The 26,539-nt window shown below is 36.9% G+C and overlaps 1 protein-coding gene across 1 annotated transcript in view; it reads left to right on the top strand.

The window, feature by feature from the left end:
- Positions 1 to 25,567, top strand: part of tmod2 (tropomodulin 2) — a 31,037-nt gene extending 5,470 nt beyond the window's left edge. Inside the window, exons 2-10 of the mRNA XM_082183073.1 lie at positions 992 to 1,167; positions 2,364 to 2,520; positions 13,472 to 13,594; positions 14,259 to 14,330; positions 14,826 to 14,956; positions 16,407 to 16,514; positions 17,003 to 17,146; positions 18,444 to 18,588; positions 23,008 to 25,567. Of these exons, the coding sequence (XP_082039199.1) occupies positions 1,042 to 1,167; positions 2,364 to 2,520; positions 13,472 to 13,594; positions 14,259 to 14,330; positions 14,826 to 14,956; positions 16,407 to 16,514; positions 17,003 to 17,146; positions 18,444 to 18,588; positions 23,008 to 23,039 (1,038 nt within the window). The 5' untranslated portion in view covers positions 992 to 1,041 and the 3' untranslated portion in view covers positions 23,040 to 25,567. The remainder of the gene's footprint in view (positions 1 to 991; positions 1,168 to 2,363; positions 2,521 to 13,471; positions 13,595 to 14,258; positions 14,331 to 14,825; positions 14,957 to 16,406; positions 16,515 to 17,002; positions 17,147 to 18,443; positions 18,589 to 23,007) is intronic.
- The last annotated feature ends 972 nt before the right edge of the window (positions 25,568 to 26,539 follow it).

The raw sequence follows: 26,539 nt of genomic DNA, 5'->3' as shown, positions 1-26,539 counted from the left end.
TGTGGTATTTCCCAGGGTTTGTCATTATATACTTTGGCAAAATCTCATTTTTCTTTAGGATGCCCTGTTTTTAGTCTGTGACTCATGGGCAAAAATGACTATTTATTCATGAATTGGTGAATAAATGACATCAGTTATTCCTGTGGTATTTTTGGTTGCTGGAATTTCCTCACGTTTTATGGGTCTGATGGCTGACTTGAGCTGGCAGGGCTTTATTTAGGCTTCCCTGTCTAAAACCACAACCTTAAAATCACAATTCGCAACCCAAAAATCAAGACTATTTTTGCTGAGTGTCCCACTCAAGAGTACAGCAATGATGATGATTCATATCTTTACTGAAACAGCCTGATGAAGTGGCTGATGAATTTGGAGATGGTGCAGTTCTGCAGGGGAGTGAAGTTCAAAGGTCAAGGTGTTTCCATATTGGAATGAGATTAAGAAAATTAAGTTCTAGCCTGAGGTTAAAGGTCATGCGAGGGAGGCTTACATGGGGAACATTTGTCGGATATCACACAGAGGACACGTATCAGTTCAGTAAACTCTCTCTCATTGATTAGTGGAAAAATCTGTTTGTGTTTAAGTTAGTTATGTAATGCTAGTCATTCGTATGAATGGAAGTCAATGGAACAATCAGAATGCATTCGGTAATCAAAGCTAAAGGCGTTCCAACGAAATATTAGTGTGTGACTTTTGTTTGCTACTACCACAGTTTGCTATAGGAGAATAATACACTGGAAGCTTGCATAGCACTGAGATTTTACAGCAACAAATAGCCTATGTTAGTCATTCATTGTTTTGCATTGTTGTGCTCCAAAATCTGTAACTCTGAGTTGCCACAACAGGCGCTATTAGTTTACTGTCTTTTACAATCAGTTTTCTTCCTCAGATCTTCTGTCATGGTAACAGTTTGAAGAATCTTGCTGTACTTGTTAGTTAAACAGTTGACATTTCTTTAGTTAGTTACCTGAATAACATATTTTTCTGTTTGCAGACACTCAATCAAACTGGACCACAGTCTCTCTCTGACGGACATTGTGAATCATGGCTCTTCCTTTTAAGAAAGATCTGGAGAAGTATAAGGAGATCGATGAGGATGAGATTTTGGACAAGCTGTCAGAGGAGGAGCTCAAGCAACTGGAGAGTGCTCTCGATGAGATCGACCCAGAGGTGAGACACACTTTTATTCACTCCTTTCAGACAGTTTGTCAAAATCTATCCAAGCTTCATTAATTGATTTCTGTGCAGAAAACTTGCAACGTGGGTCATAGTTCATATCCGGACAGGAACAAGTGTTTGTTTTAATGGCCACATTTCGTATAGCAAATCATAAAGATGGAGTTCATGACACTTTAATTTGATTTAGGACATTTGTTTGATGGTTTCAGCACCACAGGCATTAGCAAAAGCAAAATTATAAACTCAGAGTTGTAGAAGTATATCTCCCTGCATTTGTGATGATATCTACAGCATTGTTACAGCATTGGATGGAGATATACCAGAATTTGATTACACTGCTTGAACAAAGGGATCAGTTATTAATGTTTATTACCCCAAAATCTGAATGACTTTTTCTTCTTCTGTGGAACATAAAAGAAGATATTTTGAAGAATGTTGGTATCAGTTTTGGTGACCATTGACATCTTTTGTGCATTAAAAAAAGCATTGAGACATTTCTCAAAATATCTTATGTTACTCAGAAGAAAGCTACAAGTTGAGGTTGAGTAAATAATGACAGAATTATTATTTTTTTTAATATACTGTTCCCTCTTGAAGCACTTGTAATAAATGTGTGGAAAATCAGTCCTGAAGATGGGAATTTAATAATTTGATGTTGTATGCAGAGCAAACATGCTTAGAAAAACCAGACACAAACAATCACCCTGTCATTTCTGGTAAATTGCCAATAACATGGTGATGATGTAATTCACAATGATGTCATTGTGATTATGGGTGTGGTCATATGTTTGAACTGCTGTGTTGAGAAATCAGTTGTTTATCAAACTGGTGAAAAAAAGCCATTTTCCAAACTGTGTAAATCTGCCTTTCTGGAGTTTCTGTTAAGATAAACAACTCTCTGTCTGTTTGTTTACGGATAAACAGAGCTCAAGTTTGCTCCCAAACACAAGAGCTTCCTCTCAAGCAAAAATATCTCAGCAGTTTGTTTTCCTACTAAGCAAAAATTAGTAAACAACACAAATTCTGACATTCTGTGTTCAGATCGATCTATGATCATTAGGAAACAAATGCAAATGATAGTTTTTATTTAAGAAGTGAATGCTTCATTAGATGTAACTTGGTGTGAAAATTGTGAAGTTTCTGTTTCATACTATAACTGGTACATCTGTTCTGAATCCATTACCCAGAATGCTCTGCTGCCAGCCGGACTCAGGCAGAAGGACCAGACCACAAAAGCGGCCACCGGTACTTTTAACCGTGACAAACTCCTGCAGTATTTGGAGAAGGAAGCTATGGACCATAAAGACAGAGAAGATTGCGTCCCCTTCACCGGAGAAAGGAAAGGTACAAGAATGAGACGAGACGTGTTTGATATCAGTCTGGTTTTTGATACAGCAATAAACATTACTTTGTCAGAAATGCCACACATGAAATTTCCGTAATGGTCCAGGTCTCGAAGATTTGCTGCATTCAATTTTTTGTAGTTTCTTAGAATCAGAGTTTGTATGACACAGCACAATTGAGGGTTTAAAAGAATCTGTTTGATTGAAGATCTGAATGGTTCAGTCAAATATGGAAAAGTGTCACATGTCATTCCAGACTCTTATGACTTAGTTTTCTTCCAGGAACACAAATGATGTTTAATAGAGTAGTTATAGAAGTTGATAGGTATTTTTCCAAATGATGAGCTGCCAAACTCCAAAATGGCTCCAAATCTTTGTGTATTACAGAATTGTTCTTTAAATCATCTTATTATTATTATTATTATTATTATGGATCAATCTCCATGGCTCTACCATTGGAGAAACATCCTGGATCATATTTGCCAGGATAACCAATCACATTACATCCTTAACATCATTTAATTTCTGTCAGAATTGTGCGACAGTTTGCGGATATCATAGAAATGACTGAGAAGTGCTTTACACTGAATCCTAATCCTAGTCTTCTCTCAAAAAACAGCAATTAAAAATTAGACAATATGCTGTCAATTTAAGTGATAAGCTGTTTCCTCACAAAAGCAGTTTATTCCGCGTACTGAAGACTCTTCTCCTTTGACATCCATTCAAAAAATGTACCTCTTGTGTCTTCCCCATTGTACCGCAGCACAATGGCTCTATCATGGCTCTGGTTATGATACGTGTATGATACATTTATTTGTCCTTTTGGAGCTTGACTGTACACGTCGCTGTACTTTTTTGTTTATATGAAAAGGAAAAGTTATACAGGTTTAGTGTAAATAAATTACAACATTTTCATTTCTTTGAGTAAACCGTTCTTGTAATGCTGCATCCAAAATCACATACACTCTGATTGGGTTCTTATTTAAAAAAAAAAAGTACTTACTGTGTGACTGTATAAACAGAAATGTATGTTCTATATAGTATGAATGTAATCTGGATGTACTACATTCGTCATGTTATTGTCATGTGACCTCCCGCTTCACTGCCATTCACAACTCCTCTCCCATGGTCTCTTGGGATAGTAAAGTGTCCGCTGGATGTGCACTTCAGAATCTCACCAGAAGTAGTAGGTCATCCAGGATCTTTTTGTGAATTTGGACATGCTACTCATTTCACATAGTGTTTTTCGTCTACTATATTGTAAGGGAATTAGGGATATTTACATCCAGCCATTGAGACGATTGGTTAAGGGACCGGAAGGGGTTATTCTATGTTTTGGCTCCGTGTTGGTCACTGATGTTTTGCTGAAGTTTTTAGAGCCTAGTTGTTGTACTTGTGACTCACTGCATGTGTGTGAAAGCCCTAATATACTCAGGACAAAGTTATTTGCTTGGGGGTAAAAATAAGTTTGAAATCCCTTCAGGAATATACTCTATCTCGACGCCGCCTACGCTGCTGAGAGCTGCGTTTAGATGAATATGTAAATATGTGCTGCACGCTTTCCTCTCAGGATCAAAATAAACGCACAACAAAAGTGACAGCAGTAAGAAAACAACAGTTAAGAAAGCAAATGAACCCCAAACGAAGGTTTTGCCCTTATTTTGTTTGAGTTTACATCACACCAGTTCGTTCTTTTATTTCGCTTGAAGTATATTGGGGCCTTGACTCTTCCATATCCTCCTGCTGTGTGTGTGTTAGTGAGAGTGCTGTATCAGCTCCTGAAGTGATTTAAATTCTGCTGTCTCTGCAGGTATGATTAGTTAATACTGTCTGTTCTTACATAACCACACACACTGAAGCTCAGATGCCCCATATCTGTCTGCGTTTGTGGGATTGTCTGTGTGTGTATTAACATGTTGGCTTAGCACGTGAATGCCCCATCTAGTAAATGCACACTGCTTTTTATCTACTGAAGTTGCTGAGATACACGCTCATTCACAGCTCCATGATGCAGATAGTGTTTGGAGGGACAGGATGTTTAATAGTAAATGATAGTGTCTTAACGGTAATGCTGGAAGTTTAAATTTGTGTATGCACATGTAGATTTAAGGCCTGTTCACACCATGACGAATATTTGGTGCGACGATTCTGTGATAAACAAACATTTTCATTTGAATGAATGGCTGTTACTCCGTCTGTTCAGACACACGACGCGACAGATTTTTTTAAAAGAGAGGGTCTAATTTCTTTTCCATCACACTGTAGAGAAAACTGGCCAGCCAATAGCATTTGTGCTTTTGGTCACATGCCCACAGAGTTACATCAAACTAAGACTTGGTGGTGCTCATGAGTTTTGCTAAGTGACAGTGAAGAGCAGAGGAAGAATCCGGAACCGGCTGTCATTCTCTGTACTCTTTTATTGGGTGTTGATTGAGAAACACCATAGTGAATACATAAATATGAATGGCTGTTTGAAAATGGTGTTTGACTTCCTTTCTTCTCCGTTTTGTGTCCTGGAGTAACAAGGGTGTTTCTGCTTTTCTACAATAGCCACCTACTGTCAGAGCGCTAAACTGCATTTTCATTCACACAAATCACAAAGAGATCTGAAGCACAGTTTTGGTAATGGGCGTTTGGCCTCTGACATGCACAAGCGGTAGACCAGTCACAACAGACTGGGCCATCAGGCCAATCAGAGCAGAGTAGCTTGTGGAAAGGAGGGATTTACAGAGACTGAGTCGTCATTTGAGAATCATTGAAAAATGTGGTAATGTGCAATCTATATGATGAGCAAATGAAACCTTTGATGCATGGAATCCTGTTGTTGGAGACCTCCAAATCAAAATTGGGAGCCTTTAAAATAATATAATAGGGGCACTTTAATGTTAGTCTGTAGTTATTACTTAGCTTTATTTAATAAAAACTCTAGTTTCTATGGTACGTCCTAAATTTAGATGCATGTGACTTTACTCACCTCTCCTGTTGTTCACAGCACAACTTAAGTTGTTTGTTCTTGATAGGTGTGTTCCATTCAATCAGTCACTGAATTTGATGATAATTTCCTGTGACTCGACTGTTAATCTCTTAACTTGGCAGATCACATAAATTGATCACAGTTTGACAAGATGTGAGCCTACTTTAAGAATTAATCATCGGTTTCATGTCATCACGGGTGCGTCAAGTGTCGAAATAATAAAAATGTGTGTCCAAAATATATACAGCATGGGCAAATATTAGCCAAAGGTTGTAAGATAACTAGCCTGATTCAGCAGTTATATAAGATACACATGAGAGGTGTGGAGAATTTGGAAAGGTTGTTTAAAGGAACTAAAATTAACAAAATAATTCTAAAATCCCTGTTATATCACATGTTTTAGAACTGCAAGATATTTACAAAAGTAGTAGTACTGAAAGATTTGCTACAAATGCTATAACAAAATACTTTAGTTTTTCTCTTAAATTAATACATTGATCTTTATGTAATTTCTGATTAGAGGTGAAATCCATCTACTAAATATTAACTTGACTGACTGCTTCAATTTCCACTTTAAGCCTTTTTATTGTTAGTAGGCCTATTTAAAATAATGTAGAACACCTCCTGTATAAATGGCAGCATGTGTTTTGTTTGTGAACTGGGATTCCTTATTCTAGCGAGATGATAAACCGGTTCTGCAAAATCAGTATTTCAGCAGAAAACCCCACTAAACTCTGTAAACCGGTTACTAATGAGCAGACTGGTATTATTTCCTTATGACTCGTATGATAAATGTTTTTCCTGAACACTTTATAGCCGTTTCCAAATACAAGAATCCATGAAGATGTTAATGAATGTATTGGTCACCTGTGGTCATTCTCATTTGATTGATTTGAGTATATTTAGCTTTATGACAGCTGGGGATGACATTTTCTGGACTGTCGGGAAAGTAAAACTCTACAGGAAGAGATCTAAAGGTCTTTAGAGTATGTGTAATGGTTCCGTCTCTGGCATGAGCTTCTCGTCTGTTAAATCCATCATCTCAGATGGGTTTAATATCATATTACACACACACACACCAGTTTTAGCATTAGTTTGAACAGTAGTGTGTATATTAGTGTTGACTGAGTAATACTGATTCAAATTCAGTTATTTACAGCTCAGACCTGTGAAAAACACACACACACACACACACACACACACACACACACACACACACACACACACACACACACACACACACACACACACACACACACACACACACGAGTGTCTCCAACACACCCTTGTCCTGTTACTCATGGTTCATTTGCAATGTGTAATGTTCTTTAGGTCACTGACTGCCCATTAATTCAATTGTCTACAGTAATAATTAATTACATTTTATATAGCGCTTTTCTCTGCACCCAAAGTGCCGGAAGGAGGGAATCTCCTCAACCATCACCAATGAGCAGCATCCACCTGGATGATGCGACAGCAGCCATATTGCGCCAGAACGTCCACCACACACCAGCTTACTGGTGGAGAAGGAGACATTGTGATTGTGATGAAGCCATTCAGTATTTATATGAGGGTGATTAATAGGCCATGATGGTGGATCGAGGCCAAGAGGCCGGGGTTAAACCCCTACACAGAGAGTCAGGACCTCAGTTTAGCGTCTCATCCGAAGGATGGATACAGTAGAACAACAGTTTAGCAGTTGCTTTAGTACACATTTAAGTCACCTGTTCATTGTCCTCCACCTTTACTGTTGTTGTAGCAGTTGAACTCTCAATTTGCTTATAAAGCTGATCGTGTTTTGTGCATTCCTAGTAAGTTATTTTGCGTTCATTATTACACGATGCATTCGTGTAAGAAAAATATCCAAATGAATCGCTTCACTTCAGAAGGCCTTTATTCACCCCCCCAGAGCCGTTTCGAGCACTTCTATCAGAGATGGATGCGCTTTGATGGACTTCCAAAAAAAAAAAAAAAAACTATTGACTCCCATTATAAGGCTTGGAAGAGCCAAGAATTTTTTTTATATAACTCCGATTGTATTCGTCTGAAAGAAGAATGTCATATACAGTTAAGGATGGCTTCAGGGAGAGTAAATCATCGGCTAATTTAAATTTTTGGTTGAACTATCCCTTAAATTAATTACTAGAGTAATTAACTTAGAAGAAATTTTGGTTTGCAAGAATGAATTATATTTTAAAATATATTAAAAAAGAAAACATTAAAAGGTATTATTTCACAATAATATTGTTTTACTGTAATCAAATGAATGCAGGCTTGGTAAGCGTAAGAGTTTTATTTATTTTTTCTCTTTTTACAGACCTCAAACTTTTATAACCAGTTTGCAAATACTTTTTCTTGTTTTCAATTTAAAATTGTCCTTTTTAACCTATAAAAACTTAGATCTGCTCTTAAAACTACTGATAAAATGCTGATTAAATGGTTGTTGTAATATGTTCACGCTCAGTCTTTTTCACCTTTTAACTGCATAAAATTCCTTAAACTTGATAATTATTGACAATTATAGAACAAGTGATTTCACAACTTCTAGTTCAGGATTTGTGGGACTGGAATTTGAGAGTGTTTGTTCAGTCGCAATGTCTGAGAACAAATGAGGAAACAGGAAGTGCTGGAATTCCTCTGGGATGAAATCTAAATGGCCCTTTGCGACAGAGAGAGCATTTGAGAGATAGGCATCTCTGCCAAGTGCTGTCTATCTCTTTCTTGTATGTTTCCTTGGTAATGCCGTCAGGGAAGGGTACACATGAGACGCAAATAGTTTGTTGAAGCATCATGGGATCCACATCGGTGGCCAGATCTGTTACTTGACTTGATAGTGAGTTAGAATGGAAAACTTGACAGCATGGATTTGTTGATGCTCATGTGTCTTCTCTCTGATTTCCTCTATTTTCTGTCCTGTCCTGCTGGAGCCTTCAGAGTACAGCTGGCTGTGACATAGCCTCAGCAGAAAGACTCGTCTGTACTGGTCCACAGGGGAGGACACTGTGATTGGGTCGGGAAAGGACAGGAAGTAGTTTGGGAGGTAGAGGTCAGCCAAGATCAGCCCAGCGGCACAGCTGAGCCCAGGAGACCCACTGAGCTCCTCTCTTCTGGTTCGGACTGGTTTTGTGCTGCAGGCTTTTCTCTGAACCACAGTGTTTTACATGAACAGAACAAAAAAAAACAACCGCTAAATAAAGGGCTTAAATAAAGCTTTCCCTCTTTTCTATGTGTGAGGTCCGCTTAAAGATGCTCCTTCAGAACCAGTACAGAACTGCTCTGTTCATATCTGGCCTTCAGATTCAGATTTCTGTTCATTTTTTGTCCAGTTCAGAATAAACTACAACTCTTTTAAACGTAGCGGTTTGGATTTAAACTGTAGGAAGTATTATGAATGCCCACATATTTAAAAAAAAGGATGTAAAGTTTTCATTTATTGGTTGTCTTTAGGCTCCCAAACCATGTACCGACCAAACCAACTGTATGCTGACAGATCTGTTTGGAAGGAATACAGTTTACGTATAAGCAGACGAACAACCAGATTGCTTTTACAGATAACGCAAGTGTCCCAATGCCCAAGTGTAAATACCCCCATGTTGCTGTTGTTTTGGATGCCTTTATGCTGAGGACATTATTGCACTCCATAGCCTCGAACATAAGAGATTTCTTCTGAGAAACCAGCAGTTTTAAGCAGCCAGTTCACTTACTGGAATGGTTCCAATCCCCCCAAAATGAAAATTATCCCATAATTTATTCGCCCTCAAGCCATCCTAGGTGTATATGACTATCTAGTGAAACAATGGGTTTGTGTAAGAAAAAAATCTATAGGAGTAATATAGTTATGGGATAATTAGATTTTTTGGGGGGGTGAACTATTCCTTTAAGATTGTTCTTTAGTACTTTCACTTTGGCTCTTGCATCAGATCTGCTTTGTCATTGATCAAAGAAAGATCCGTTTTTTGTGTGTGTTTTTTTAAGATAGTTTTTAAAAATCAAACTACTGTTCAAAATTTTGCGATTGATGGGATTTCTTATTTATTTATTTTTATAAATGTCTCATGCATTTCATTGATAAAAAATGCAGTAAAAACAGTAATATTGTGAAATATCACAATTTAAAATAACTTTTCTGTTTTATTATATTTTAAAACGTAATTTATTCTTGTGATTGCAAAGCTGAATTCTCAGCATCATTACTCCAGTCTTCAGTGTCACATGATCATTCAGAAGTTAATTTAATATGTTGACTTGGTGCTCAAGAAACAGTTATTATTATTTTCAGTGTTGAATATTTTTGTGATACCAGGATACATGATAGAGCCATTAATACTTTTTTAAGAGATTTTCATGAATAGAACGTTCAAATGAACAGCTTCTATTTAAAGTAGAAATCTTTTCCAACATTATAAAGCTTTACTATAACTTTTTAAAATTTATATTCAGAATAAAATGCATCCATGCCAAAAACAAATATTAGTTTCTTTCAGAAAAAACTAAAATCTTACCAACCGCAAAGTCGGTAAGTGTAGTGTACTAGTGTAGTGTACTAGTGTAGTGTACTAGTGTAGTGTACTAGTGTAGTGTACTAGTGTAGTGTACTAGTGTAGTGTACTAGTGTAGTGTACTAGTGTAGTTGTACTAGTGTAGTTGTACTAGTGTAGTTGTACTAGTGTAGTTGTACTAGTGTAGTTGTACTAGTGTAGTTGTACTAGTGTAGTTGTACTAGTGTAGTTGTACTAGTGTAGTTGTACTAGTGTAGTTGTACTAGTGTAGTTGTACTAGTGTAGTTGTACTAGTGTAGTTGTACTAGTGTAGTGTAGGTTCGTCAAATGCAAGCCTATTGGTTGATGATCAGGGCTTCTTAAAGCAAAAGAAAAAAAGGCAGTAGCCCAGATAAAGGTGACCTAGGAATGAGTAAGTAGGTTACTAGAGAAGAGAAGCTGTGCTGATAATGTTATACTTCGTCTGTGTCACATTGAATAACCAAATCCTGCTTACTGCGTTGACATGAAGAGATCATAACACTACACTCAGTCTCCATTACTACAGCAGAAGAGAGTTTGCTAATTTTAAGCATGAAGCATGTTTTAATTTGTTCTTGTTAAAATAGTTGAGGAGTGATCTAACCTGTCCTGCATCATTTCGTTTTTTCCCCCATTCCACCCGTACTGTTTTATGTTGTTCATTTAAATCACAGAGCTTTGAAGGCATTAACTTTGTGTGTATGGGGGGGCATAGAAAACTTTAATAACTGAATATTATCAAATATGTTATTGTAGTTGGCTGTGTGTATGGTAGATATCCTCTAAACACACATGAAATCATCTGTTAATGGCAAATATACTATACTCTATAATACTCTTTTAGAACACAGAAGTCTATCATTTCCCCACCAGTGACCCTGCAAATAGTTTTCAATAATCTTTTGTTTTATTTCCTGGTTCACTAACATTAATTGTTTGCATTGATAACGCGTTTGGAATTCAGCCACACCTCAAACACAAAGCCTGTTCTTGTGTCCAGAGCAGTGAGAAAGGTCTTAGGACCCTCAGCCTGTTCCTGTTAGGAACTCTAGAGCACCAGGGAAAAACTAAACAATAACCCATGCTGTGCCCAACAGCACCCCTCAAAAGTGGTAAAATCGCTGTAATGCCTGGCTATGCGGAATAATGCAGGAGAATAAGAAAAACGTGTCTTTGAACTTTGGTGGTGTGTGTTTCCAGACCTCACAGGCCTGAGTGACGTACTGTTGCCGTCCTTTATGGAGGGGAAAGAAACTACGTATGAGGACAGAGTAGATAGTTCTAGTGTATGCCATTGCCCAGACCAGAGCTGAGGTTTATTCACGTCTTGTGTGTAATGAGAGGTTTCTGAGCTGCCAACTGCTTTTATGACAGTTGGAAAGATTCTGTCATACATGAAGGTCTAGAATCATCATTTCATGAGTCCTTAAAGGAATACTTCACCAATAAATGAAATGTGCCATGTTTCAAACCTCTTATTATTTTAGAGTGCAACAATGCCTTTTTTTTATTTTTTTATAGGGATCTTAATTCAGTTTGTTGTAAACCACAACATTACAAACTTTGATTTGAAGCAAAAAAGTATTTGAAAATTGGACAAAAAGACAAAGGTACAGGACTGTGTACTTAAATATTTGCATGCATATTTCGCATCATGTAGTTTGAGAGCATAGGACTTTACATCATTCACAGGTCTTCATGGGATTTAGTGGGCGCTAAAGTGTTCTTTTGGCTCGATTTACTTGTTGCGGTTCTCCTGACTATTGGAGATTTCTCAGCATAATAATGGCTAATGTAGTTTTTTATCTTACCAGGCAGTCCTCTATTAAAAAAAAATAATTTGATATAATACGGACTGTCAGCTTCAACAATAGCATAACATCGATTAACAACCTTGTAGGATACTTTTGAGTGTGATCCAGACTTAGTCTTAAAGATTTTAGAAAAAATAAATCCTAAAAGTTTTTTTTTTGTATAACTATACCTGGCTCTCGCCATGATCATAGCCGTAGAAGCTGGAATGGCATTAAAGTAAAGAAGAAAAAAACCTTGTAGCTCTCAGTAGATCCTGACTATTTTTCATAATTTTTTTCATGGGGCATGAAAAGAGATGTTTTCAGAAATGTTAACGCTGCTCTTTTACATACAATGAAAGCGGATAGTGACCAGGGCCAGTAAAAGGTACCATAGAAACACCTTGAACTTGGTTCAAGCGACTAATGATGACAGATTGTTCATTTTTTGGGGGGGAAACTGTTCCTTTAAATGTGTCTCAGAATCAAGCATGAGTTGGAATATTCCATATTTGCTTCTAATGTGCTGAGGAGCGGAACAAATTTTGATGGACATTGAAGAATGAATTTCCGGTAGTCTTTATACTCTATGTGAAAAGTTGAATTCAGATGTGGGGTTTTATTGAAACACGAGCTGAATGCTTTCAGCTTAGCAGAACATCCTCTCTCCCTCTCCGCAGTCACATGTCCTGAATAAAGAGTGTGTTTTTCACTGTCCAGAAAGAATGAGCTTGTCACAAGACCAGCATCATATTACCCAAACTCATTATCAGTGACAAAGAGAGTCAGATAGTCTGACTGGAGTTGGGTTGAGGTCAAGCGGTGAGTTCTCATGATAGGCCTGCTTTAGCCGCCAATATCTGTCGAGTTCATAAATGTTAGCCATTTATACAGCTGGACATCATGTCTGACCACTAACCCTCTCTCTCTCTGCTGTGGTCTTCCTCGGTAGCGATGCAGTATTTTGGCAATATTCAGTGAAGTAAAGTGGTGTTCACTTTTCTCTCATGTTTTTATCATTTGGCTGAGCTGCAAAGAAATAATTTTATGTTATGGTAGGAAGAGGCTGAGTTCAAGTATTGATTAAACTTAAACGTTTAAGTGGAAAATTTTGCTTTGCCGTCACTGGAATAAATGATATTTCAAAGTATATTAAAATAGAAAACGGTTATCTAGAATTGTAATAATATTTTACACAGTAATACTGTTTTTACTGTATTTCTGCAGCATTGTTGAACATATGAGACTTATTTCACAAACATTCCAAAAAAATCTCACCGAAACGTTTTGAACCAAGTTAAATCTTAATGTATTTATGTTAGTGACATTAAAAGAGTCTAACTGTTAGAAACAATGTGCCAGAATAACATAATACCTTGACTTGTCCTGTGACGTTTTGACAGGACATGTCAATCGTAAAAAAAATGTTTTTAATAACGAGTTCTACGAGGACTTGAACGCTTTTTACAAGTTGTAATCTCGTAATTACAGCATGGCGTGAATGCACCTTGAAACTCCTTTTAAATAGCATTTTAAAAAATGTATTAATTGAGAGACTACATGGAATATTTTGCTTAAGTCATGAAAAACTTTGTCACAATTTTTCAATTTAATTGAAACAAGCTGTGCCATTTACTAATCACTTTTTGTCTTTTCATTCTACAGGAAAAGTATGGATTCCCAAACAGAAACCAATCGAGTTGCTTAAAGAGGAAGTCACGACCCTTGACCCGGAATTGGAAGAGGCACTGTCTAGCGCTACTGACACAGAACTGCATGACCTGGCAGGTAAATAGACTCACAAACAGAGGGATAATGGGAGATCAACATGCAAATGCTAATATCACTAGGATTCGTTTTATTGCTCGAATAAGCCAGAATGAATAGCTCTGTGGCGTCTATTGTTCTAGTGGTTTTCTATCACTCTCTCTGCAATAAATTTCCTCTGTGGATATGAACGCCCACAATGCATCATCACAGCTCCAGAATACAACAGCAAACACTCATCTCAACAGCTCTCTATCTCTGTCTCTCTATCTCTGTCCCTCTATCTCTGTCCCTCTCTCTCTCTCTCTCTCTCTCTCTCTCTCTCTCTCTCTCTCTCTCTCTCTCTCTCTCTCTCTCTCTCTCTCTCTCTGTGTCTGTCTCTCTCTCTCTCTCTCTCTCTCTCTCTCTCTCTCTCTCTCTCTCTCTCTCTCTCTCTCTCTCTCTCTCTCTCTCTGTCTGTGTGTGTTTTGGTCAGCTGCAAACAGGAATGTGAATGTGGTTTCATGCAGTAACATGCACACAAACATGAAAAATAGTAGTGAAATAAGTGTTAGAGCATTTATTTTTAAATGCATTGCAAATTACAATACTTCATACAGTGTTATAATATTTTAATCCTATCACAGGCTCTTTCAAGCACTTGTTGTTTGTGTATATTGTATAATAACAGTTTTGTGTTGTCTAGCTATTCTTGGTGTGAACACACTGGTGACGAGCAAGCAGAGTTATGACGGCACCTATAAAGACGGTTATAACAGTGAGTTTATTCTTTTTTTGATGTATTTTAAGTTGATGTCATCTTTCTACAGATATTGTATTCATGTTCTTTTCAATGCCTTATTTCTTATTTCTAGTTTTAAATGCCTTAAGCATATGTGACAGTAGCTGCATTTACATGCAGTGTTAATTACATTGACGAATAATTTTCGTAATTTTTTCACTGACCAAAAAGAGACGATGATAACTAAATAACTTGTTTGTGAAAGGAGTGTGTAAAAATCAGTTTATAATAGGATTGATCGCTCAGTTGGGCTAAAACCTTCACTTAAACAGTTGAAAGGGTAGTGTAATGACATGTAAATGGTTTAATCTGCTATTTAAATCTGATTCAAAAATACCTATGCAATTATGTTCATATAAACAGAACTTTCAATATCTGGAATCTGATTGGATTCATTTGGATTGATGAAAATTTGTGCATGCAAACATACCTAGTGATGGCTCATTTGTTGATTTTGTGTTTCTGTCATAGATGTTATTAAAGGAGAAAAGGTAAATCCAGTTTTCGATGAACCACCAAACCCTACAAACGTGGAGGAAACTCTACAGCGAATAAAGTCCAATGATTCCTCACTGACCGAAGTTAATCTCAACAACATAAAGGTAATAAAAAATCAGTTTGGTGCACAGAATAGAGTGGTGCAGGAAGGCTTTTGGATCATCGCAAAAAACAAGCACTGCGATCAACAAAAGTTTATAATACTTGCACGTTTTGTCCATCAAGATAATTTTCACAGATAAACACAACTTTTATGAATTTTGAATCCTAAATGCAGCTGCCAGAAGTAAAAATCTAAAGGTAGGCTATAACCGAACTACACCACGTTCCCACGAAATCAACGTCACCATCACTAAGCTTCCGACAACTCTTTCAGTTTTTATCTAAAAACATTTTCCCACAAAGTTTGAGTTAGAATAGTTTATAAGAGTATAATTATAAGCATAACGAGGCTGTAAAAGCGGACCGAGTTTATCTTTTCGTCCTGATGGCGTTTACTCTCCTCGACAGCCTCTGTAGTCCTCTTTAGCCACTTGTTAGCAACCGCCTTTTTCAAGACACTTAACAGCTTAAAAAATCACGAGTGGAGCAGTACTGATGTATTTTATGTCGTAGAATAAAATGTGAAAGTGTCCTGAGCTTGTGTTCACCACAGACCTTATTTCAGTAATTTAACCAAAAACCCATAAAAAAAACCCATTGATTTTGGGACGATGAAACCGTAAGTGCTAAAATGCTAACTCGCTACCACGTTTTGGCCTACTAAGTGATGTCATACCTGCACCACTCTATATGTTAAAATGAGGCCCCCTTACACAAAAGCCATATGAAATTGAATGGCTAAATAAAAGTTGCATTTATATTACCAGCAAAATACTTTAGTCCAAACATCTGATGCCACATTGACGAAGATTGGAAATAAAAGGGCATAAAATACATTTAAAAAATATTAATAATATTGTGCATTATGCATTATTTCCAGGTCACTAAATAAATGAGTAACATTGGTCATGTGACTCATTTGTACAGACGACCTGATTTTCTTGCTTCCACTAAAGGACTGGACATATGCAAAATATGCTGAGAATACTACAACACTTTTTCACTTAAATTAATTGATAATCTAATTTATACAAGCATTTATAGTGGTCTCAGAATTTTGGACTCTGTTGTACTTAATTAAATATAAAACCCATTTGTTTTAGCTGCTTAAAGTCTTCTAAAATATTTTAAATATTTTCTATTAAATAACTATGCAATAAACAGACACACAAACCAGAACTAGAATAAATATTCTTAACAGCTCCCAGCCCACCATTTTTTCTTTTAATGATTGAATTATGGCTTATCATTTTGGTTATCTCTTTCACTGGGAGGAATGTTATTTGGTTATATAAATTTACATGTCCTAAAATGGCACACATTGACTCCAAAGCCCCAAAATGTAGAGTATGTTGTATAATCTGAAGACCATGGCGATAGTGACATTTAGGAGTCAACATTTAATTGTCAACAACAAACCTGTTTTAATGTTTCCTTTCTCTTTTGTTCCAGAACATTCCAATCCCGACTCTTAAGGACTTAGCCAAAGCCATGGAGAGGAACACTCATGTGAAGAAGTTCAGTCTGGCTGCCACCAGGAGCAATGACCCTGTTGCCGTGGTTAGGGACATCATTCATTCGCTTGAGATGTTCGTGTGTTCTGGGTTGAGATTGGACAAATGCTGCCTTTAGTCATGGACCTTGAAACAGTGCATTGACTCTTCCATGTACAGCCCAGTACTGCATGTCTGATGTTGTTTTCCCATCATTGCTGGTGGTTTCCATCACCAAACAATTCATTTTAAATAGGCAGCATTTGTGTATAGCCAGTTTTAAATATACTGAACTCTAAATAATATATATTACAAGGTAAGTCCTTGTAACTGTGGTTATTGGTGTTTCAAGTAATTCTTCACTTAAAATGAAACTCATCTTGAAGTGATGATCGCATTCAATCAAAACATATTTTATGTGTAATATATAAGGACTATCCAGCATGAGCAACAAGAATATAAACCAAGTGATCGAAGACAATTTGCAAACTAAGATAATCATAGAAGAGATGCGGTTCTCTTGTAAAGCTGTGTGTGTTTCTCTGTTCACTACAGGCTTTCTCAGACATGCTACGCGAGAATAAGACGCTAAGGAGTTTGAATCTGGAGTCTAATTTCATCACTGGTGCAGGAGTTCAGGCTCTGGTAGAAGCTCTGCGGGACAATGACACGCTCTCAGAGATCAAGATCGACAACCAGGTACCACCACATGGACACAACCACATCCTTTTCTAAAACCAGCAAACTATTTTCTACTCTGCACTGGTAACACCTGTCTGACAGTCTGCAGAGCAACCTGCCACATACAATACTGTCACAGGTTTGCATATTTTGGATAGTTTACTGCATCTTCAATGTGGTTCATCTAGACAACTTTATGGCATACAGGTTGGAGAGGGGAATAAGATTAATACTTTTATTCAGCTAGGATGCATTAACCTGATCAAAAGTGACAGTAAAGACATTTACATTGTTACAAAATATTTCTATTTCAAATAAATGCGGTTCTTTTGAACTTTCTGTTCTAAAGAATCCTAAATTTAAATAAAATTGGAACATTTCTGAAGGATCATGTGACACTGGAATAATAGCTGCTAAAAAATCAGCCTTGCCATCATAAATTACATTTCAAAATATGTTAAAATTTAAAACAGTGATTTTAAATTGCAACAATGATAACACTTTACAAAAAGGTTGAATTTGTTAACATTAGTTAACTACATTAGTTAAAATGAACTAACATTTAAAAAAAAAATGTTAATGTTAATTTTAACATTTACTAATACATTGTTATAATGAAAAGTTTTATCTGTAAATATTATTTAATGGACCTGAGCGTATTGCTCATTGTTAACTTTAGTTTTCAATGGTTTGGGGTTACATTTCCTGCAAAAAATGGCCACATCATAATAGTATAGCTACTAAATACCTTAATGCTTAATTACTCAAACTGACCATACTCTCTAAACCAATCAAATGAAAGTACATCAAATGTTAGTAATGATAAAGCAGTAAATTCTTATAATTTTTGGTTCATAATTTCTCATGGTTTTTGGTTCATTGTTCTTGCTTGTAATGTTGACTCTTTCATTTTCAAAAAAAAAAAAAAAAAAAAAAATATATATATATATATATATATATATATATATATATATATATATATATATATATATATATATATATGCACGCGCAACCGAATGGATGTGAATTCAGCTTTGACAACAATCTAAATTATATTTCACGAAGAAATGTTTCTCTAGTTACAAAAATAAAACAGGATTTAGTGTTTAGTAGGCCACTGCATAAATGGGTCTGATTTCAGTGATGAATATAGGTTGTATCTGTGTATAATTCAGCACTGGTGTGGGTACTAAATGTGTTAAAACCTTGCTATTTTCAGCCACTATGCAAAATGAATGCAAACGTTACTCATAGTGAAATGTCTATGAGTGTGGGCTTACATAACTAACAGAATGTGTGTGATGTTGGCTCTCAGCGGCAGCAGCTCGGTACGTCGGCAGAGATGGAGATCGCCAAGATGCTGGAGCAGAATACGAGCGTCGTGAAGTTTGGGTACCAGTTCACCCAGCAGGGTCCCAGATCCCGCGCCGCTGCTGCAATCACAAAAAACAACGACCTGGGTGAGAACACGACCTAACACGCATACACTGATGGACAGATACACTGGGAGGAGGGGCTTGCTGTGAGTCATTGGTCATTTGCCATTCTGCAAAGCAATACTGCTTTCTCAGAACTCCGTCCACAGAATCTGCTGTTACCTTGGTAAAGCTTTGAAGTGGTTCTAAGATGGAAAACAGTGAGACGTGGTTAAGAAACGTGTTGGTTAAGAACAAGTACTCCAGTTCATTACTGATGCACATCTGTAATTTACTTATTCAACGAAAGCAGATAAGACGGATAAAAACACCAGGTATAAATAGGGTTGGGTATCGTTTGAATTTGAACGATTCCAATTCCGATTCCTTGTTTCGATTCCGGTTCCTAACGATTCTCGATTCCGATTCTTTTAAGAGGCAGGGTCAAAAAAGTTTAGATCAATTTTAATTCTATGAACTTTTTACTTTTTATGAAATTTACTATGAATTTCTCACAGGGCTGTTTTCAACTACAATATAAATGTCAAATCTATTTTAAACAACTTTTTTGACATTTTAAATGAGCTAGCTAACCAACGGTCTTTCTGAAGGAAATAGTCTGACCTTCTCCATCAATTGAAATATAAAAAAAATTGCATCACAATAAGTGTATTGTATTGTATGTGATTGTCACTAACATTTTAGTAACTAAACTGAATTTTATTAGGTTTAGTGACAACATGTTACAATGTTTACATGGTACAATTTCTGGTAAGCTACGCTTTTTTATTATTTCATTTCAATTCAGTTATTGTGATTTGATTTAAAATTGACTCATTTGGATAAATATTAGGTACTCAAGATAGGCGTTAATTTTTCTCAAGAAAAAAACAACTCCCCTAATGCTGTAAACATACAGAGAGCCCTATCAGCTGGCAGTATTATTTAAGGTTAAAAATAACTCAAATTAAATATAATGTTTTTTTTATTTTTATTATAATAACAACTATATTTAATGATATAAGTACAAATATAATAAATATGTAATATAGTACACATATTTAGCAAAATACTCTCTATAGCTCTTTTTTTCTTGCCAACTATGTGCTACAGCCTATATGTTCATTCAATTTCTTTCCTGAGGTAAATATGACATAATTGTTCTCCAGCTGTGTTATTGACCTCTTCACGCTGATAAAAAACACTGATTGATCGATATTATGTATGAGGAATATACAGTTAGGTAAGTTGTAGTCTACTGTATCTTTCAACAGTGTTCGTGTTTATTTACTATTAGCTAGTCGAGATGATCGGTTCACGTGCGCTAGGGATCTGTCGCGTCACATTTACAAGCGCCAAAACGGTATTTATTGTTTGAATTTCGTAATAAAATTGACAGAATCTGAGAGCTGAGATTTTTTTGTATATCATAAAGTAACTGCTCTGTCTAGTCTGTCGGTCTCCGTGTCCTCTTTGCTTCACGATTTTATTGTGCGTGAGAAAATGGATGTGTGGTGTGAGAAGTGTCAATTGCGTGTGTCTCACGGTAAATGCGTGAGAGTTGGCAGCTCGTAAATGTGTTTTCATGAATATTTTTTTTTTTACGTTCGCCGGCATCGCGCGCAGTTTTCAAACGGACGAGCAGAGGACGAGAGAATATGGTTGCAACTTGCAAGATACCGAAGAATAAGAAAACATCATATGTACGTTTTTAAGGTTTAACGTCAGGGTTGTTTGCTCTGAATACATTTTATGAGACGCTGTGTGAGTTAAAAAGGCAACTCACACAGCGTCTCATAAAATGTGTCGGTTCGCAGTTTAGCATAACAATCAATATACGCTTACACCTGTGCTAGTACACGCATTTACAAATGCCGTGTGTACGTTACAAATGTTTAACTAAAGTGTCAGCGAGTTAACATTTGGCAGTTTGAAATCGATTATGTAGTTACTTCAGTTCAGAATAGGGCTAGAAATGAATTCTTCTTCCGGTCGGCGGACTGTGAATCGAAACTATAGGAATCGAAATTTTAACTTTTGAACGATTCCGGGAAAATCGCAAAGCTAGTCCCGGTTCCAGTCGATACTCGATACTCGATACCCAAGCCTAGGTATAAACGGGAATGTGTCTCCTATATCTACTCGTGATCCGATGGACCAAAACGCATCTTAATACCAGGTGTAAACAGGTCCAGAAAGTTATCGTCCAATGCAAAATATTGGTCTTGCCGATATATTGGTGGACCACTACTCAAATTATAAAAGGACTTTAGAAGGGAAAAAAACTACTACAAAAGTGTAGAATAAGGTCCTTTGAAATGGTATTTTATTCATGGGACTTTCTCTTCCTTTCTCTGTTTCCTGGATGAAGTCTGGATCTGTCTCCTGTTCGCCAGTCTTATAATGATACCACGCACACACGGTGTGCTTTACACGTGCGTGAGATGATGTCATGCACAGAGCTCTATTCCAGTGTCTTTAGGTATTATGTGTGAGCGCATGGGTTTGACATTTACCCTTCGGCATGAATGCTAACAGCACATACTTTTAGACGTTATGTGAGTTTTGTTTAATTGTGTTTGTTTGACTCACCTGTACATTGTACAGTGTGATAAGGTATCAGCTCCTCACTGTTGTGAATTCAGACCTTATATAGATGTGAACTAGGCAACACTGATTAACCAAACACACGATCCACTTCTGGAAATGCATAAGAACACTAATATGCTTCAGCTCAGAGCGGTAGTCTTGTGTATGCAGACTGCAGTTATCTGATTTTCAGCATAAAGTCTGGTCCACTTTGCTGCTTATTCTCTCCAAGAACTGCCCACTCAGACAGAACCTGTTGAAATTTGCATAAAATGTGCTTACCGATAGGGACTGAAAATCCAAAACTAATTGTCACAGCTGGTTTATAAACAGTATGTTTGATATATTTTTTGGGAGTATGAAAAGTACCTTATAAATAACCCATCGGTCTGATTAAAACGTGTGTCCTGACTCCCAGACATTGCGTAGCAGTCGGAAATCTAATTGGATCATTTTGACTGCAACATGCATTAGATAAACCGTCGTCCTGAATAAATGGGTGAAAGGTCTTTTCATTTTTACTCCAATTACTCCTAATTAGAAAACCTTCAGATTTTACATGTATATTTACATATGTAGTCTTAAAGGAACTGTATGTAAGAAATGTATTTCAATTAATCATAAAATGGCCCTGATGTGTCACTAGACATTAAGAAATCATGTTCATTTCAAATACTTATATCACTGACAACAGTAGTCCGGCCAGGATATTGTCATTTAAAAGTGAAGTTGCAGCCCTCAACTGATGTTGATGTTGTCATCTTGTGTTTTGGCCTGAAGCGCCACCCTCCACCTATCTACCAATCACGAAGTCAGTAGTGTTTCGGCATCCGGGTTGCCAGCTCTGCTCTAGTTACCACAGCTGCAGCTACAAACGTGACATTTTTGCGATACATAATTTCATAACTTCGCAAAACATCTCTCATGAAGCATAAACATAATTAACAGAAAAAAAAACTTACTGTGTAGGACTCGTCACTTGCCATTGGAAGCTCCTTGTATCAGCCTACGTTCCTGCTGGATCCTGCAGCCTAACTGGCAACCTGGAGTCAGGGGGGAGGGGATACACTGCTCTACAGTAATTTTAAAGTGATTGCAGTACCAGTTTTGGCCACAATCTTACATATGGTTCCTTTAAAGAAATAGTTCACCCAAATCATTTTATTTCTATTTTGTATACTTTACTCACCATAATGTCGTTCCAAACCTGTATGACTGTAACACAAAAGAAGATATTTTGGGAAATTTCTCAGTGGTTTTTTTTGTCAATACATTAGAAATCAATATGCATCAAAACAGTTTGGTTGCAAACATTCTTCAAAACATGACATGAGGGACCTTTTAAATTGTATATTGCATATAATTGTAAATAAACAAAGATATACATTGAAATTAAATATTTATTTCACTACTTAGCATACTTGCTTAGCATCCTGTTAGCCAGCTAGCTTATTAAATCTCATATTTCCATTGAACATCTGGAAAGAACATGCCAATACTAAAATGCGAAACAATAAAAAAAGTAACCACTTTTTGTAGAAGCAAAAGCAGGCTAAAGTAGTGCTAGCGCACTGTAAAAGAGAACGGATGGCAGAACTGCCACAATTTGAATTGACAATACCATGGATCCTAGTGCGGACCCATTTGTAAAGGGGGACCTGATTGTTCATGACACCAATTTTTTTGGCTGAATTTGGTAATCTTGTGTAGCTCTGAAACAGGATAAAGGATTGACTAACGCACCTTTGATTTATTAAGCCTCTTAAATGAGCAGATCTCATTAAAGTTTCACTTATCTCACAGCATGTTCTCACGGCATGTTGACAGGACTGTGAATGTATCCGATTACTAACACGTCTCCGTTTTCTCTTTCAGTGCGGCAGAGACGAGTCGAGAGGGACGTGTAGAGCATATTCTCCTCTCTCGCTCTCTCTCTCTGATCAGACTCTTGTGCCAAACCCTCTGAGGGAGCCGCTTCACCTGAAGAAGGGACACAACTGGATACTTTCCCTCCCTAATGTTAATACTCAATGATCTTTTTATGTATTATTATTATTGTTAATTGTTGTTGGTTTTTATAGCTGCAACTGTTTTGCAGCTTTTTTTGTTGTTGTTGTTTCGTTTATTTTTTGCTCATGTAAAACTCTTTTCTTTATAAAAGTTCTTTTATAAACAGAACAGGTTACGACGGTTACATGCACACAAGTTCTATAGTGATCTCTTCACGGATCGGCTGGATCAGAACCTGTCGCCCACATTCACTCTGAACGAATCTAGACTCAACTGGACTGGATCTGCTGTGTTCCCCGCTAAATGTGAGCTAAATCTAGATTTGTCGAGTCTGGGTTTGGAGCACAGGTTTGAACAGGGCCGCATTAGCCAATGAGTCGCGCTGATCGTAATAGACACTCCTTAATAATTCCTCTATACTCTTGCTGTTAGCTTAACCGTGAGGGGTATAGCGTGGATGTCATTGGGCAGCTTGGTCGTCTTACAAACACTCTGCTTCCACACTGCACCCTCACACGTTCTGATACGTTCTCCCACCGCTTTTGCCACCGATCGAGACGTTTCGTATGGTAAAATTCACCTCCATTCCCAAGACACACCAGCTGATACCGTGTCTGAAGAATTACAGTGCTAATTTAAGATCAGCGCCCCATTTTCATCCAGTGTCATTGGAGATGGAAAAACTTGTTCTAGATCAGCACTAATAACAACTTTGGGTGTGTAAAATGAAGGTCAAAGGTTTGACCGGTTTCACATATGACTTAACTAGATTTGTAAGAGGATTCTTTCCACCAAGCAATGCACTAAGGGATATTTTCTTCTTTTTTCCTGCACAAGTAAGCATTTATGTTATATAGTTGTCAATTATAGATTTAGATGAGAGTATCTTTCCTGTAGATAAATCTAAAATGGCTTTTCTAATACCATGCCAAAGACTAACACCTAAATACTCTCATTTTCAGGACTCTAGCTGAGGTCAGCCAGGAAATAGGAGTTTGGATTTTGTTTTTGAGTTTATTAAAGCAATAGTTCACTCTGAAAAGAAAAATCTGTCATTGTTTTCTTGCACTGATTTGTTTCAAACCCGTATGCTGTTGATATGTTTTATGCAGTTCATGGTAATCACGGCTGCCAATAAAAAACCACCATAAATGTAGTTTAGTAATGAATGCATATAATAGTTTTGTGTCTGGTACAAACCTGATGTCATATCAAGGTTGCATGTCAATGACATCAAAAATCATTGCTTCACCGTATAGCTTGGAATGTAGCTCACTATAGTCACTACACACTTTGTATGGAAAAGAGCTGCATGAAGATTCTTCAAAAAGTCTTTTTTTGAGAAAAGCAACAACCGGATATGGGTTTGGAACAACATGAGCGTGAGTAAATGACAAAATGCTCAGTTTGGGGTGGATTATGCATTTAGTTTATGTAAGATCTCTGCATCTGGGATAATATTTTTGAAGCACATGGTCTGTGCTGAGGAGGAAATTAGGGAACTAGTTAAATGAGAGCGAGAGGGATGGGAAAAGGTTTCATCTTAAATAGCAACCAATTCTGGGAACATTTAGTTGTCCCGTTGCAGCCAGAGCCCCGAAACATACACAAATGCACGTGTGTGATCGCATGCATGTTTGCAATGTAAAGCAAAGCTTTATCTTTTCACTAATCGAAATAACAGTGTAAAAATACTGCATTAACCTTTATACTGCTTGCCATGTTTTGTGAGCTTGTACTTCTTACAAGGTTCATTGATTGTGGTATATGTTGTGAAGCACAGATGCTTTGGCAGAATTTTGTGGAAGGTGGTGAATGGACCTTTAGTGCAAAAGTATGGCATCTCGGACTGAGCCGTCTGAGCATGGCCGGTATGGATTATATAGCTGGATTATACAGGGGAACATGTTTTTTTTTAAATGCAAAAGCTAGGACCAAGTTTGAAGTTTTCCTTTTCTCAACATTGACGTTGTGTTTTATTGTTTTGTACCGTTCTGTTTTGTAAGAGCCGTGTGTATCAATTGACTTTGAGTTTGTTTGTCCGTTATTTTTCTTTTTGAACAAATGCTGAATTGTGTGTATGAAATTGTAGGGTTTTTTTCAGGTTAGATTTCATGTTTTATTCCATCATTGTTTGATTTATGGGTTAAAGGTTCATTATTTTGCTGAAAGCTTATGCTTGTAAGAAGGAGCTCTGCAGTCTTACCATGAGTTTATTTGAAATATCCATCTCAAATCCTCTTCAGAAGACTCCATAAATATAAAGATTTGCATATAAATATCATGTATCGTAAATGCCTCTTATATTGCCGCAATTTTCTATGTTGATAATACATGTCTGGATTCCAGAAGAGGAAATCTTATGTAATGTTAATAACACATCTCTGTAAAGTATCAGATGTCCTCAATAAAATGTATGTTTTTACAGATTTGTCTGTTCATTTTCTTTCTCTAATCCTACTGTGAGTTTCAAAGAGTTTACAATTGATCGTGAAACGTGTTTCTTTCATAAGTTTAATGACTAGTTTTTTTTATACACACACACACATATATATATATATATATATATACACACACACACGCATGCATATACATACACACACAGTTGTGTTTAAAATAATAGCAGTGTGTTTAAAAAAAGTGAGTAAAGCTCAAAATACTAATAACTTTTATTTCAATACACACAAATGCTTTGGGAACTGCACATTCTATTCAAAATCAAAACATGAACATTTATCAAATTTGTTATTACTTTATAGAAAGTGAAGAAAAGGGAATATTAGGCTGTTCAAAAAAATAGCAGTCTGCAATTTTCTTTAAAAAGTCAAACATTTACTGTATAAACTGAAAAATGCTTGAAGATTTTGCTTTCTTGTGAATCACTGAGCTAATATTTTGTTGTATAAGCACAGTTTCTGAGAACTGCTTCACATCTGTGTTGCATGCAGTCGACCAACTTCTGGCACCTGTGAACAGGTATTCCAGCCCAGGACGATCGCACTACAGACCACAATTACTCTGCATTTCTTGGTTTTGCCTCAAAAACAGCATTTTTGATGTCACCCCACAAGTTTTCTATTGGATTAAAGTCCGGGGATTGGGCTGGCCACTCCATAACGTTAATCTTGTTGGTCTGGAACCAAGATGCTGCTCGCTTACTGGTGTGTTTGGGGTCGTTGTCTTGTTGAAACACCCATTTCAAGGGCATTTCCTCTTCGGCATAAGGCAATATGACCTCTTCAAGTATTTTGATGTACTCAAACTGATCCATGATCCGTGGTATACGATAAATAGGCCCAACACCATGGTATGAGAAACAACATCATATCATGATGCTTGTGCCACCATGCTTCACAGTCTTCACAGTGTACTGTGGCTTGAATTCAGTGTTTGGGGG

This window comes from Leuciscus leuciscus (assembly GCF_965113295.1).
Source record: "Leuciscus leuciscus genome assembly, chromosome: 10".
NCBI lineage: Eukaryota > Metazoa > Chordata > Actinopteri > Cypriniformes > Leuciscidae > Leuciscus > Leuciscus leuciscus.
Note: the sequence above shows the minus strand (reverse complement) of the source record. Positions and strands in the feature narration are given on the sequence as shown.